Below are 16,718 nucleotides of genomic sequence, written 5' to 3'. Positions count from 1 at the left end.
GGCAGAACACAACTCACATGGTTACACCTTAGTGTGCAGGAACCAAACTTACCTTTTGCAGATTGTACTTCAATTATGAAGCTTGTCAGGCCACATGTTCATTATGTCACCCATATGCCTCCTGGTACAACCATGGCTCCCCTTGGTAACATTTACTTGCTTGTTTCTTATTTTAATCTGGGAACCAGTCAACGATCAGCAGGTCAAAAATTTGAATGAGAAGAGCAATTCTAAACCCAATGTGGGGGCAAATACTGCATCTGTCAGGTAATCTCAGTATGAGGACTTCTTGGTGAACATCAGAGGGACAACAGTTACTTGAGACTTTAGGGGCTGAGCTCATTGCTTACCTATCCTCAGAGATCTGTTGCCCAGGAAATTCCCCACCAGCACCTGAGCCTACAACATGGCACTGGATTTGGCATCAGCAACAACATTATGGTGGTGATGGCCTCTCAGTGGTGTCTGGTCTCTGCGCGTCTCAACTTTGCTGGACTGCAGCAAGCAATACTGGTCTCCCTGCTCACAGTTTTGTGGAGCAATACATCAGCTCTCTTTGCATCTTCTGTTGACTACTTCCTGAGAAGAAGTATTCCCTCAAATCGATTGCTTGCACAAGCAACTTATTCCGGTTCCATGTGAAAGCAGACTGTATAATCAGGAATCATGACCCTTATGATCCACCCGCTTCCCTCTTTCCACATACAGGCAGAAATACATTTCTATACATCAGCAACAATTTCAGAATTTGTCTTTGAGGGGTACGAAATGGAATTAAGTCAATGTTGACTGGTGTCTAAGGGACTGTCCAAGTCTTATGGAACTGAGAAGGCTCAAGTACAGGCACTGATAACGTGCGAGCCAAATAGTGATCCAAAATATTTTTTTCTTCTCATGTCAATTAGTATTGCAAGAATGAGAACCAAATGGTAATTAGGACCTGTTTGGTGCTGTCCCCAATCATTGGCAACATAGATTGTTTTCAGCTACTAGGGATTCTAACACTACTTTCAGTTAAGCAGGCTTTATTGTAAAGAAAAGAGGGTCCGATAACTCTCTACACTGGTGTATACCTATTATGTACACAATAATACGGATATGATTTACATATTTTCTAAAATGTTAAGTTAAACTGCAGCCCATTGGCTTGATTTTAAATGATACTTATATTTTCTTTCATTTTTTTCTCTCTAGCTATTAGACCAGAAGATGCACAACGCACAGTCTTAATTGAAATTTGTGCAAGGTAAGTCACCATTCTGGCATTCCTAAATATTCACTTTAAATAAAGCACTTATACACAGGCTAATCTCATGTGATTCCCCTCATGCCTCAATATTCTGACCTTTACTGTGATTTCCCCTGCTACGTAATGGTAGTAACCCCCGATTTCAGCTGTTATCCCTGCATCTAATTCTGGGGTTTGCAAGTAACTTCCCTTAAAACAGGGAATTGCATGTATACCTCAGAGTACCGGGTCCAAACTAGATGTTGTCGCAATGGCCCAAATCACACACACACACACGTTCTATAGATATAGTTGACATTCTATTTTTCTTCTTGTATATAATATCAATACATTACATCAGAAAACAGTGCTAAAAATATTACACACCGCATATTGGGCCAGATGTACGACCATTTTTTGTAGTCCCAAAGGGTATTTCGGCACATTTGTGACCGCAAAGTAGGTCAGCCCAATGTACTAACCCTATTTTGCCAGTCTCAAATCAATTAGCAACTTGCAAAATAGGGTTAGCGACTCACTGTTAGGAAGGGGCATGCCAAAGGCGTCCCTTTCCTAATAGTGAGTCCATTACCTATGTATGAATGTTTTGCGACCGCAATTGTGGTGGCAAAACACTTGCAGTTTACCACCCTTTTCAGAAGGGTGGTAAAACACTTGCAAACATGAATGGGTCCTCGGGGTACTCCTTCCCCTTTGGGAATGGATGAGCAAATAGTTTTTAAGAGCAGGCAGTGGTCCCAGGGACCACTGCCTGCCCTTAAGAAATGAAACGGAAAAGTTTCATTTTTATTTTTTAAATGCAACCCATTTTCCTTTAGGGAAAACGGGCTGCATTTTTAAAAAAAAAGCTGCTTTATTGATAAAGCAGTCCCAGATATGGTGGTCTGCTGACTCCAGCAGGCCACCATCCCTGGGATTGCCAGCCATTCCCAATGGGGTCGCAAATTGCGACAGCCTCATTAATATTCATGAGGCATGCAATTTGCGACCCCTTTGGAAATCGCAAACAGTGTCTGAGACACTGTTGTACATTGGATTTTGCGACTCGCAATCTGTCGCAATTTGTGAGTCGCAAAATTCAATGGTCGTACACCTGGTTCATTAACTGCAACTTACCATTGTAGTTGCTGTGTTTTGTTATAGATAATTTATTTTTATTTTCAATAGCTGTTATTACAAAACTGAAAATGAGGTCTACCATAAATGATGCTTTCTAATACTGTAAATTGACTACATGCAAAAGAGGCGAGTTATAGTTAATGTTGTGTTTCAATATTTTCAATAGTAGCATTTTCTTCTAGTAGAAAATGGAATCAATCGTCCCAAGAGTAGTCAGAGCAGATTAAAGTGATAAGCCAAGTAGGTGGGACTAAATTTCTGAGCATACATTTAAATTCTTCATGTCTTCTGAACCGATCATCATATCGTCCACCTTTCCCAGTGGGTAATAAATGTGAATAACATCTGGCTTCTTATGTTTTTTCCCATACACTAATTGGCACACCTCTACCTTTCCTCATCTGATAAAATTCGAAAGCATAATCCATCATTTCTATTGAGAGTAGTGGGTGTATTCTAAAATGGTCATATATTTCTTCTGCTTGTTTCTGATTAATGTGTTCAAACTGTCCTGTTAAAACATCCCTTTTTCAATAGTGGCTTGTGCTGCGGGCCGCTTAAAAAACAATTGGGGTTTTCCCTGACACTCCTACTGCATCCGGGCAAGGAATCAAATATAGAAACAAAATAATGTGGAGGAATCATTAACAAGATATATATGTCTGTAAGGAAAAAACTAATTAATTCCTATCAATGAGTATTAGATCTCTAAACCTTCTTTCATTTTTTGTGACTCAAATACCAACTCCAAGTGTAATATCCAAAAAATACTTTATCTTTTTTAAATATATTAAAAAAACACAAGCAAAACATATACAAAAGTAAATACATACATATACATTTAGAAATCCTTATTACGCATTCTTACATAGTACAGATGCTAGTTACAAACAAAGAAACTTCATTCAAAGAGCAATCCGAAAAAAGGAAGTAGTCCAGTACACACCCGAGGAAATAAAGCAACCCACCACAAAGTATAAAAAGTCGATTTTTTTATATATCAATCATGGTCTGTGGGACTCCTCCATGCTTTAGGGTCGACGTGTTTCAGCCCATTAATTTGTGCCTCTTCAGGACAAGTGCAAAAGGAATACGCCTACAAAATAACATATGCAAATCAATATCATCTCTATGACATAACTTCAATGAAAATACGAAAAGAATATATATGACAATTCAGAACCTCATTGTAACAGGCAGCCAAGGGTGCAAGACAAAGAACACCAACCGCAGTGATGTGTTAAGAAAACGAAAAAGAAGGTAACAAAATACTGTTTTAAAACTGTAAATACCAAAATATGTCTCATAAATAAACAATAAATTACAGCCAAAAAACACAGGCACCAGCCACCAGTGTCTGATAGAAAGAACAAAGTATCCACTAACCCAGATAGATGGCCAAAACAAGCATAAAACTCTACCGTTTTTTTCAGGAAGATTAAACTCTTCATATAAATTCTATGGGAAAATGTTCCTCTGAGATGTCTGAATAATGTCACTAAGACTGAAAAAATAATAAAAGATATTAAAATAAATGAGAAATTCTCTGAATAAGATGGAGCCAAGAGAGTCCAATACCACTGGTCAATATTGTGACCAACCTGTAATATGAAGCGTAACAACACTGCTCAGCAAGCGGGCCGCAGCACTGGCCACAATAGAAAAAGGGATGTTTCCGACCGCCCATAGGATGGTCCAATCCTAATTTGACGGGTGGAATTGCCGACTACTGGTCGGGAGGATTACATTCCGCTGTTATGTCAGTCGAACGCTTGTCGAACCGGCATCATAATAAGCACCTTTGTTTTGAAGTTCCAAATATCCATTTAATTATTGGTGAAGTCCATTAAAGCACTTTGGGCCTTATGTAGGTAGCCTAACATTTACCACTTCATAAATACCGAATTTTACCGATTCGGTATTTATGAAGTGGTAAATGCTATGTAGGTAATAAGTCGGTAAAAATTACCGATTCGGAATTGGTCGGTAATTAAGAATCGGTATTTACCGATTCGGTAATGGTAACTGGCTTCCCATTGATTCCTATGGGCCAGGAGGCCCATAGGAATCAATGGGAAGCCAGTTACCATTACCGAATCGGTAAATACCGATTCGGTAATGGGGGGAGCACAATCAAGGGTGGCAGGGTGTCACAGTGACATCCTGTTGCACCCCTGATTCCTGCATGTGTGCACATGTGGCACACATACATTCCCTAAGGGCATGTATGTCTGCCACATTGCACACTTCTAAGGGCCAAAAAATGCTTTTTCTAAGACATTCGTCATTTACCACCAACTTTTAGTTGGTGGTAAATAACGAATCCACACAACACCCACACACTCCCCCTACATCTCATTTCAGGATTCAGTATTTACTGAATCGGTAAAATTACCGATTCGGTAATTTTACCGATTCGGTAAATTACCGAATCCTTAAATGTCCCCCCTACATACCAAAAGCCTGAATACCGGTCGGTAACAGGATTTTTACCGAAAATCGGCCGTTACCGACCGGTATTAGGCTACCTACATATGGCCCTTTGTGCTTTATTCTGAGCGAAAACAACCTCTGGACAAATGTTGGTGTCAACAACTGCATCAAAGTATTTAGATTGTATGTAGTCTGTAATACTGTTACCGTGTGTGGTATTGCAGTGCAATAGAGCATAATTTATTTCGTCTAACTGCAATGATGGTGTTTTCACAAAGTGTAATGAGTGTACCAGTTTTATTATTGTTGAATGATGTGTGGAGAGCATATGAATGTCGTGCCACACGTGAAATCTGAGGCAAGCTAAGGATCGTCCTTATAGGTTAGTAATCATGCAAAATGGGTGGACGTCTATATGTACACAAAATAAAGGTGTATTGATTTTCAAGGGTCATCGAAGTGGCAATGGTTTTTGTTATTATTTAGCACTATTGGGCCGTGTTTATAGCCATATTAGTGTTATAAACCAATGAGATGTAGGTCAACTTCGTGAATTATGTTATGCAATTTTCAATTGGTTTTCACTATCATGTGACCAGATAGGGGTGTTTTACATGCCTTTGTAGTACATCTGCAACTTCATAGCATCATACTAGTTTGTTTAGTGACATCATTGAAGCAATTGGCAATATTTTGCTGCATTTGTAGCCCAAAATATATGTGAGCCAATTATTTTCCTCCTTTTCGGAATTTGTGAATGTAGAGTGGTTTTATACTGGCCTATGATGTAACCCTGCATATATTTATTTTGGGGTGAGTGTTGCTCATTCTTATATTTCAGTGCAGGATCAAGAAGGTTCGTACTTGGGCTGTTAGTCACAGTTTTTTTTTTTGGGTGAGAGAACATCAGAAGAAAGCATATTTGGAAGCAAATTTAGGTTTTAAAGGAGTAGAGATTACATGGACTATAGAAAGAGGTTTGAGATGACATCATACTCCCTCTACATTCCTATGTTAGTACATGTGAATATCTGCACTTTATGCCCTTCCACTGTGGTGTAAAGTATATTGGCTACTTAAATACAGTGACATTAGAAATGGAAATAAAGGACACATATTCTAAGTTAAGGTCTCTGTTTCCCAATACACATTTTGTGTTCTCCAACATTTGTCAGAGATTAAAGTGGAAATGGCCTTCTTTGAATGAATACATCATCTGACATAGACATAGATTATCAGTGCACAGTAGAAGATGCACAAGGCCCTGAGAACTCACAAAGGCCGAGCCTCTGGTTATACAGACATCAGACTGTTCTGTCCACTTTTCTTTCCCATTTATTTAATTAATGATAGCAAAATATTCTTCTAAGTTGACATACAGAAAACTATAGTGTACTTTGTGGGACTTTTAAGAAATACCTAAACAATGTATATATCACTCTGTTATGTTCCCTTTTGTGTTGTTCTTTCTCTTTTTTCTAGTCATAGGCAAAAGTCTGCATCAATGACCACGTCAGCAATGAGCTATTAAGCTCACTGACGAAAAAGTGTAAGTCAATCTACTCACCCTTATTACGTCTTAGGTGCTCTGGAAATAAGACCACCTACTCACACTCTGGTCCTGATGAAGGCCACCTGATTCGTATGAGCATTTTTTGGCTGCAACATGTTGACCTTCCACAAGGTGCTTGGACCAGTAACGAATCCACTTAAGCACCACCATTTCTTTTTAATCATATCACACCCCTGGTCAATGGACAGTCTTTACAGGAAAGGAGATATGTTTTTACTACTTTCACGACTGCCATCACCCAGACAGTCTCTCTCCCGGTGGAGGATGTTTAATGACTTGGAGAACGGAACCATCAAGTGATTATGACCCTATGATGACCTGATCCACCCTACCACACAAGCGGAGAAAAGACATCCATCGCGTACTGTGAAAGTGTGGTGGAGGGTCTCCAATAAAATTTCATTGAGACTCTAGTTTGTTGAAACAAGTGATTCATTCCTCATTGATTACAAAATTGATAACACAGAAGCTGAATGAATCTCTGCCCTGCTCTCCCTGATATATTTTATGAGCTTCTTTGAATGGTGATAAGTTCAAAAAAAACTTGCAGACAAGTTAACAAGACAGTGTGTGCATTATTTTGAGATTGCAGAATTTCCTCTATTTTTTATTTAAATATCAGATATTCAAAAGCAGCAGTAGATCATCCAGAGGGTGTCCATTTTACCACCTATGAAAACATATCTTGCTTTCAAATCTGACATGTTGGCTTATCAGACGTGATGTCAAAATATTTGGACACAAGAACACAACCTACATATGTCCCATCTGAGTTCATAATACAATTACTCACTATAGCGATGACACAAAATTTCTTTCTCTTCCAAAATGAGTACTTCATGCAGACTAAAGGCGTCGCGATGGGGGCCAGCTTTGCTCCGGACCTGGCGATCCTGTATATGGACGACTTCGAGCAGACCTTTGTGAACAACATCACAAATCCATTTAATAGGCAAGTTGCGTACTGGAAACGTTACATCGATGATGTCCTCATGATTTGGACAGGCAGTGATTCGGAACTCAACAATTTTTTCAAATGGCTTAATGAGAGAACAGGTGATATCCAGTTTACTATTCACAAAGACAAGTCCACCATTGACTTTTTGGATATCTCTATCAAAACTGCGGATGAGTGCTTATACACGACCCTTTACCGAAAGCCTACTGAGAGAATCACGCTACTCAGGTATGGGAGTCACCATCCACGAGGCCTACGTGATAATCTGCCTTTTGGCCAGTTCCTCAGGATTAGGAGAAATTGCACACGGAAGGAGGACTTTTTTAATGAATCTGATGATCTGATTGCTAGACTAATTGAGCGTGGCTACCCCAGACGTTTGGTTAAGAGGGCCCGTAAGAGAGCATGGTTCAATCACAGGGATACGCTCCTAACTCCAAAGAACCGCGATGAGGACCTCAACAGGTTAATATGCGTTACCACCTTCAACACCAGGAGCAATGAAATCCGGCACATCATAAACAAACACTGGCATCTGGTATCATCGGAACTACATCTCCCGGAACCACCAATGCACTCCTTTAAGAAGGGCAGAAATGTTCGTGATCAAGTGGTAAAGTCCTTTCTGGACACACCTCCTAAGCCAACAATAGAATCAATGTGGCAACTTCCGGCACCAGTGGGCCATGTCAAATGTGGACAATGTAAAGCATGCAATCTCACCATTGAAACTAAAGTGTTTCAATATAGTAATTGCACGGTGCCCCTAAAATCATTGACAAACTGTAACACCAAGAATGTCATTTACGCGATTGTCTGTCCCTGCAACAAAATATACGTAGGTCAGACTACTCAGAGGATCAAGTGCCGCATCCTACAACATTGTAGCAGAATAAGGTGTAACACCACGGGGGCCCCCATGGTTGAACATTTTTCAGCATCCAACCATCCCCCTGAATCGATGAAATGGCTAGTTCTTGAGGCCATCACTTTGGGCATCAGGGGAGGCGACCTGGGAGCAATTCTTAATACCCGCGAATGCAAATGGATGGACAGGTTGGACTCTGTCCGTAATGGTCTTAACGAACTTGACGCTACATATGCACAATTATCCCTGCTGAATAACACCTAGCCTTTACATTCGGGGCATTCTCGTCCATGTATACCGTTTATGGATCTCTGGAGCATGGCACATATCACATTACTGACACTTTTTCCATCATTTTAGGCTCATAGCTGCCCTTATTCCCCTTTTAAAATCCTAGCTAAACTCTACTTAGATGTTTACCATTAATCCGTTGAGGGCAGTCTAACACTGCATTAGAATGTAAGCTGCTTTTGCAGTCAGGCCATTACCTCTGTATATACCTCACCCTGGAAGCTTAACCATTTATGTTGTTGTATGAATTGGCTCTCAGGGTTATGAATTGTTTTTCACGTTGACGTATATCGGACAAAGTGTTTTTTATCCATATCTTTGCATTTACGTACATTACTGTGAATATCATGCCTCAATGTTTACAAGCAAGATATTTAGATTGTAAGCTGGTTGACAGCAGTCTTTATCGGCACAATTGAGTGCCCCTCGTGCGGTGTTGAACCCTGTCTGCCGCCCGTGTGAAAACACTTTCAGTTTTGCCTCTTCCGAGTGTTCAGCTGTGCTGACACACACACACCCCCTGCCCTTGTCCAATGAGCGCTTCACGCGCTAATCCTTGACGTACCTGCTTTCGTCAGCTACTTAAAGGGTCATGTGACACCTCCCAGGGTTAGCTGTCAGACGATGTTGACGCTGCCCTGGAGGTATGTCAGACCGCGATGCATGCGCGCTTTTTCTTCTTTCTGGAGATTGTCTCCCTTCATGCTGCTCACCTGCCTTTGCCCCACTAAGAGACTGGGTGTTGCTCCTCCTCACCTCTCCATTTGCGAATCTCCCGTTGCGAGACACTTCGCCTTGTTGGGTTTTAGATGTAAAAGCCGCAATAAGAGCTTTGGATTTTAGATGTAAAAGCCGCAATAAGAGCTTTGGCTAGCCACACATTAATTGACTGTAGTCCGGGCTTCTAGAGCCGCCAGGCGGGTTACATGTTAATTCCGTAACACGCTGTGGGATACATTGCCCTTGTTGGGTTTTAGATGTAAAGGCCTCCATCTGGGCTTTTGCCAGCCACATATCTATTGACTGAATTCCGGGCCCTTAGAGCCGTCAGGCGGGTCACATGTTAATTCCGTAACACGCTGGGTGTTCGCTTATTATAGATTGTTTAAACTCGAAAGACCCCGCTGCGCTGTTTATGTTCTAAGGCTCCCGTACCCCCGTTGCCTCACGGTGACTATTTGCCGTTATTCTGTTTTTAAACTTTTTCTTTTATTTTTGTGGGTCCCATGATGTTTATACCATAATAATTTAGGTATACTACCATTCCTGGCTTTGAGGTTTGTAATTCGTGTTCTTGCCCCCCCAGCTCTGGTTACGTTTGAACCACTTCCCAATCTGATTCTTCAGATACCCATAGGAATATCCTCATCAATAGCACCGGTTTTTCAACATTGAATGGTGAGTAGTACACCATCTTGGTTTGATCATTAGGCCTTAATTGAGACCCCATCCAGATGTGCATTCTCCTCTTGTTCCGTCTTTTTGTTTTAGGAGCCGTCCAGGCCCAATCTACAAATAGTCCAGCATGAGTCATCCCTGCTGTTGTTGGTAAATAATATCTTAATTCTACCTTTTGACATTTAATGACCCCATAGACACACCGTACTAATACTACTCATTATCCCTAGGTGTAAGTCCATCTTCTCTACCCCCCACTGGTCCTGAAGAAGACCCCGCTTCCAAGATTTCCTAATTGCTGGCTCGATTAGGGGTCGAAACGTCGACGACTTTCTTTCCCTTTGTTCAATACATGAGACTGACAGTGATTTTATAACTGCTTTTCCTGTTCATGTTATTGCATTTGTGTTATTGCCATTCGAGTGGCAGGTTAGGTCTTCAAATTGATTTTGGATGTTCTTAAACACACGACCTTCCCCCTCACATTGTCTGCACTTACCCTGATTTATGTTGCACCTTTCACTTCACTTACACCTTTATTAATTGAAAATGATGATTTTGACATGCGTTTGTCTGTCGAATAGGTTGATATGTTGACCTTTTTCTATGTTCAAACAATTAAATGCAGTCATTGGTGTATCTCAATAAGGTGTTGTCATAATTCTATTTAAGTTTACATTATAAACTTGCGTTCTAATTGAGTCAAATTGTTCCACTGTGACTGTCTTCTCACATACCAATGTTGGCTTATCAAACATATCTAACTATATGTATATTTCCAAACAACCAATGGCTGTTTAACAGAACCATACATTAGTTATTGTGTATTGTGAAATGAATTTTTTGAATGCATTTTACAGGTACTGCAATACTGCCTAGATACTACAGTGGTAGTACTGCGGTACTCTGTATTTTTTTGAATGATTCAAATCTATAACAAATAATTTCTCCTACCACTAGACATTTTTTTACAGTAGCCTATTTATTGCTGAACTGTGCAGCATAAATAATCTGTTGTGTGTTCTATATAAACACACAGCTCAGTCAAACTGTTGTGTAATCAAAATGGATGCCATTTCATTTTGTAAGGGCTTGTATTTCCTGATCACACTGTGTTTTGTCATCGCCATGGACAAAAATTGGACAATAACCCAAATGTTGGCTACCCCGTTGTGCAGCACGGAATCTCTGTTTTATCTCATTGAATTTATAAGAATTACACCTCAGCAACTCAAAAAACCTCTTTCAGACAGTTATAAAATGTCTCTAAAGTACATGACTGACCATTATCCAGAGATAGAATCAAATGAATGCCATATGACCTAATGAGTGCCGCAAGGAGATGCAGAGAGATATTGAACAGCTCTGGACTTAACGCTGAGCCTTGGGCACCCTATGTCCCACTGTTTTAAGAGCAGAACGAAAAGGTGAAATTTGAATAGCTTGTGTTTTATCTTCCAGATAAGATTGAATCCACCCATTCGCACATCCTCCTAACCCAATCTTCAATAATCTGGAGGCCAAGATACTGTGATTTACCATGTCGATGGCAGCTGATAGATCAAGTAATACTAAGGCTGCCGTATGACCACGGTCCACAGCTATCCTCAGATCATCCCGGGCTTACACTAATGAGGACTCACTTTTGCCTCATCCAGGAGAAGGAGTGTTTCCAAATACCTCAACCGTTTTTTATTGACAAACCTTTCCAGGATTTTTACTGGAAAAGGCAGCTGAGACACAGGATGATAATTGCTGAAAACTAATGGGTCCACCTTCGCTTTTTTCAAGAGTGGCAATACCACAGCCCTTTTCATAGGTGTGGAAATTGACCCTCCTCCAAGGATTGATAACAAATGGTTAGAAGTGGGGGGAAAGTGTTCCGCCAGTATCTTCAATGTTTTAAGTGGTAAAAGATCTAAAGGAGAGCCGAAGGAGATGGACAAAGCTACAGTATTAAAACAATTCACAGTCATCATCTCAAAGAATTCTACATTTCTTGTTCTGGTGGGCAGCTGAAGTCCCACATTGTGGGCATTCGTCATCTTTTGTTGGACTAGACAAAGTCTGAGGTGGATTTACAAGTTTTTACATTTCTCAAAGGTAGGATTTTATCTAACGTGCCCGTCACCCAGAGCTGATATGTGTTGTAATTATCATCAAATATCAGCTTGATGTCTAGATGTATCAATGGGTCAAAGGCCTTTGTATCGGTAAAATCTACTAGCTTGAACAAGGCACTCCGGGGCACTGACAATGTGGCCTCAGTACCTGAGGATATTTCAACCAGCCAACTGGTATAGAATGACATAAATTCATGGTCGGTCCAACTTAAGGGCTGAGTACTATCTAAGGAAATTAAACCCTCTGTGTCAAACATATGTCCGACCGTATATGTGGACCTGGAAAACAATTGCTGCAATCCTAAGGTTTCAAGTGCTCCCAATAATTTCTTGAAGTATATAGCCGACTTGCTTTCTGCCCAAATATTAAAGCCACCCAAGATGAAGAAGTTAGATTGTGAAAGCAGAAGGGAGGAAATAAAGTCAATGAATGAATTCACAAAGGTTGTTGAGGAAACAGGAGGACGATACAACAAGATTACAGAAAAGGAAATACCTGTCTGTCCACTCAGAGAGAAGCCTAAGATTTCTGCTTCCTCACAAACCTAGCAAGATTTTGAAACCCCAACGCTTTTTGAAAATTATGGCTTCTCCTCCACCTCTATGTCCCCCTCAGGCAATGCAGAGCCTTATATCCATAAGGGCAAGTTGATCTAAAATCAAAGTTAGACTTTGAAGTCACCAAGGTTTCTGTAATGAATAATGCATCAACACTTTCAGTCTGCAATAAAAGTTTGATTTTAACAAAGGAGGAAGCATTAATTGACCTACAATATAGGCAATATTTCAATTTAGGGGTTCACCATGAATGAGTAGTAGATCCCAACATTGCATGTGTTACATCCAGTTCAGCCATCTTAGGGCAATTAGTCAAAAAAACGTTGCCTATTTTCCTTTGGTGTTAAAGTAAGTTATACCTTTGATCTTCAGTGGAGTGCTGGACTCTGCCAGGTCTTTAGGGCAACCCGCAGCATGGTTGGCACTGTGCAGGAACGGTGCGTGGCCAGGCGCAGGCTAGTTTGCCTTCAGGCTTTCTTTGGTGCACCATCAGCACGGTCACGCAACAGTCTGCCTTAAATAGTTTGACATCTACTGTGACTAGAAGGCTAATAAAACGGTTTCCAAAGTCGGTCTGAGCAAAGGCCCCAACCGTTAAAAATTGAGGTTGATAGTTATGTGGCTATGTTATTTCATCAGGTTAAAATGTAATCCATACATTCTCAAATTCATTGCGCGATACAAAAAAGATTTCATGAAACATATAAAACATGCTTGCACACATTTGTTAAATATAGTGCTAAGAGTTTGAGCCCCCCCACCGAAGTCTGAGAATTGTAAGTCTGCCTTAAATAGGCTGACATCTATGGTGACTAGCTGTTGTAACGCACACTGAAACTTGGTTGAGAAGTAATTCCTTTATTGCAGTTGAGTAGCAAGGATGATCATGTCCTTAAGCTCCTATAACAATCTCGTAACTGCCAGCAACTTAAATACATCATTCTACGATGACATGCAATACATTCTAGTGCACACTACATCATAGCCTGTTCTACGTTTCTGCCTAGAAACACGAACATAATACATCCCCCTTTCTTCCAAACAAAGGAAAGAGAAAATAAACAAATGAACACAAAAGGTAACTGCAAAAATTAATTATTTATGCAACACATTATTTTTTATTAACTATAGAATCTTTTAACCAAAGCAGAGCCATCCTTTTCCTTACAGAATGATGAGAAACCAACTCCTCACCCAACAAGGAACTGGTACTGGCAAACTCTTGGGGCTCAACAACATTTTTCTTGGTTACCTCTGAAGGAATAATCAAATCAGATTACACAGTATTCTCATCAGTAGCGGTTGGAATATTAGCTCCCACTACAGTCTCACTGCTGTTGTTATCGGACTCATCCAACATCCAATCACAATCAGAATGCTGACCACAAACAGAATTCCTGCTCTTAGCAACAGTATTAAAATTCCACACCTTACCACTTTTCACTCTCACTGCATTGAGGCAAGGTCTCTACAACTTCTTCAGGTTCAAAATATTGGCTCTCACCTTTAGGGACCCAACCAGGTTTCTTAATTTGTACCCAGTCACCTATGTTGATGTCTGGAGATTTAAAACCATGTTTAGCATCATAGTACTTTTTATTTTTACTATGTATTATTTCCATTCGGTCTCGCACCTCATCCATGGACCAAGACTCCATACCAGAAGGAAATAACCAACTCGGGGTAAACTTGGATCGAGGTTTTCCTATTTCTCAATTAAACAAAAGGAGGAAGTCCAGTGGCATTATTACATGTGACCCGGTAAGCCCAAACAGTTTTACCAATCTGTATGATCCAATCCTGGTTGCTTTTAATTGCCAATTGAATGGTTCCCTTAAGGACTCAGTTGAACCTTTCCACCATTCCGTTACCACCAGGATTATAAAGAGAAGTGGTTTTGTGGTTAATGCCCACCGTCTTAAAATATGTCTTGGCCTTAATGGACAGAAATGTTACACCATTGTCACTTAGAATGGTTGAGGGAATACCTTCAGAGACAAAAACATAATATAAGAATTTCAAAACGGAATCAGTATCAGCACTGTTAACAACCTTGACTGCAGGCCATCTAGAAAACAAATCAATAAGAACAATTAAATATTCATGAGATTCTCAGATAGATCAAATAATGTCCACAGCAACAGTCTCCCAATGGTTCTTAGGTAACAAACCTTCACATATAGGTGGACGAAAAGTTCACAAGGACTTGTCAGAGATGGAACATGCACAACAATCACGTACAATTGTTTCAACCTGGGAATCTATCCTAGGCCACCCGGATAACCTTTTAATAACCGATTTTGTTCTAACAATACCCGAATGGCCTTCGTTTCATAATTCAATAATCCAGTTGCACACATTTTCAGGTGGAACCACCCCTTCACCTCTTAATAAAGTGCTGTCCTCCACAGTCAATTCAAATCTGACCTCCCAAAAGGGTTTGATGGAGGTGTCCAATCATTTTTTCTTAGGCCAATCATGCAAAATGTGTGAAATTACAATTTGAAGAACTTGGTCTTTGGTATACTCAGCAGCCCATTCATTCTTACCTATAGCTGAAAAGCCTTGATCATGGATAAGAGCCACTTGTAATTGATTCCATTCTTCATCCTCACACTTTTCAAGCATGACAGGCATCCTGGAAAGAAAATATGCCACGACATTGTTCTTATCTGGCATATAAATGATCTTATAAACAAAATTTTGCATTCACATTGAAATCATTGCAAGTCTTGCAGATGCAGTGATAGCACCTTCAGTAGTTAAAATTTTCACAAAAGGCTTATGGTCACAATGAAGTGTACAAGCCTTCCTCCAAATGAAAGACTTGAAATGTTCCAAAGCCCATGCACAAGATAAAGCCTCTCTTTCAATGATTAGGTACTTCTCTTCACAAGGAGAAAGGGATCCGGAAGCATAAGCAATTATGTTCTCTCTGCCCAGACTGTCCTTCTGCGAGAGTACAGCGCACAACCCTTTGTTGCTGGAGTCAGCATGGATGACGCTGTCTAAGGCAGGGTCAAAACTACGAAGTGCTGTTGCCTTAGCAACAGCCAATTTAATGGCCTTGTAGTCACTGTCACACTCTAAGGACCAATTGAACATGCTATTCTTTTTAAGTAGTAGGCAAATGTTAAATGTCTTTTCTGCGAAAGTAGGAACATATTTTGAACAGAATTCTGCCATCACTATGAATGATCTAACATCTTCCTTACAAGTAGGTACAGAGGCATCTGCAATGGCACAAATAAAAGTAGGTTTAGGTTTAACACCTGACATCAATCGCATGACCTAGGTAAATAACGCTTCTTTGTGCAAACTTGCATTTAGAGTGTTCCACAGTGAGACCTTTGTTCTCCAAAATGTTGAATACCCTCCTTAGTCTTGATGCATGTTCCACCTTGTCAGCACCGAAAACAAGGATATCATCCTGGAAAAAGGTAACACCGTGTTCCTTGCTGAAAAGTTGGAACATTAATCATTGAAAAATGGCAGCAGCCTAAGCTAACCCGAAGGACATCCACTTAAATTGGAAACATCCAAACAGAGTAATAAATTAAGTGAGTTTCATTAACTCTGATGACAAAGAGATCTGGTGATAAGCGGACGAAAGGTCCACTGTAGAGAACCATTTTGCTTTGTTTAAATATGTTACCATCTCATTGATTTTCGACAATGGGAATCTGTCTATCACAATGTTGTTATTCAAGTGTCTTAAGTCCACATAGAGCCTAATCTTAACATTGCTCCATCTGGCCACAACAATGCGAGAAACTCAATCAGACGTATCAATAGGTTCTATGGTGTGTGCTGCAACCAATTTATCTAATTACTTGGAAACTTCTTCCCTCATAAGTATGGGAATAATGTGACATTTGTGTACGTTAGGTGTGGCATATAATTTAAGAATTATTCCCTGTTCGAATCCTTGGAGATTACCCAAAACCTTGCTGAATACTTTGGGAAATTGTCTTAAAATGCTATCTACCACAGTGCCACAGTCATCCACTACCAAAACCTGTTCTTTACTGTCGGGGTCTAAAATGATGTGCAGTTGTTTCTAGTCAAGCCATCCTAGAACAAGTGGACCAGTTTGTGAAATATATAATTTGCTTCTACTCTCCCATCCTTTGAATTTAAAGGTGAGC

General features: G+C 40.2%; 1 protein-coding gene across 1 annotated transcript in view; it reads left to right on the top strand.

The window, feature by feature from the left end:
- The window catches only part of LOC146832981 (complement C3-like), a 1,056,379-nt gene that overhangs the window by 803,972 nt on the left and 235,689 nt on the right, over positions 1–16,718 (top strand). The window contains exon 33 of the mRNA XM_085600524.1: positions 1,195–1,246. Within this exon, the coding sequence (XP_085456650.1) occupies positions 1,195–1,246 (52 nt within the window). The remainder of the gene's footprint in view (positions 1–1,194; positions 1,247–16,718) is intronic.

The sequence above is a fragment of the Triturus cristatus genome, chromosome 4_2, assembly GCF_964204655.1.
Source record: "Triturus cristatus chromosome 4_2, aTriCri1.1, whole genome shotgun sequence".
In the NCBI taxonomy this organism is placed as follows: Eukaryota; Metazoa; Chordata; class Amphibia; order Caudata; family Salamandridae; genus Triturus; species Triturus cristatus.
Note: the sequence above shows the minus strand (reverse complement) of the source record. Positions and strands in the feature narration are given on the sequence as shown.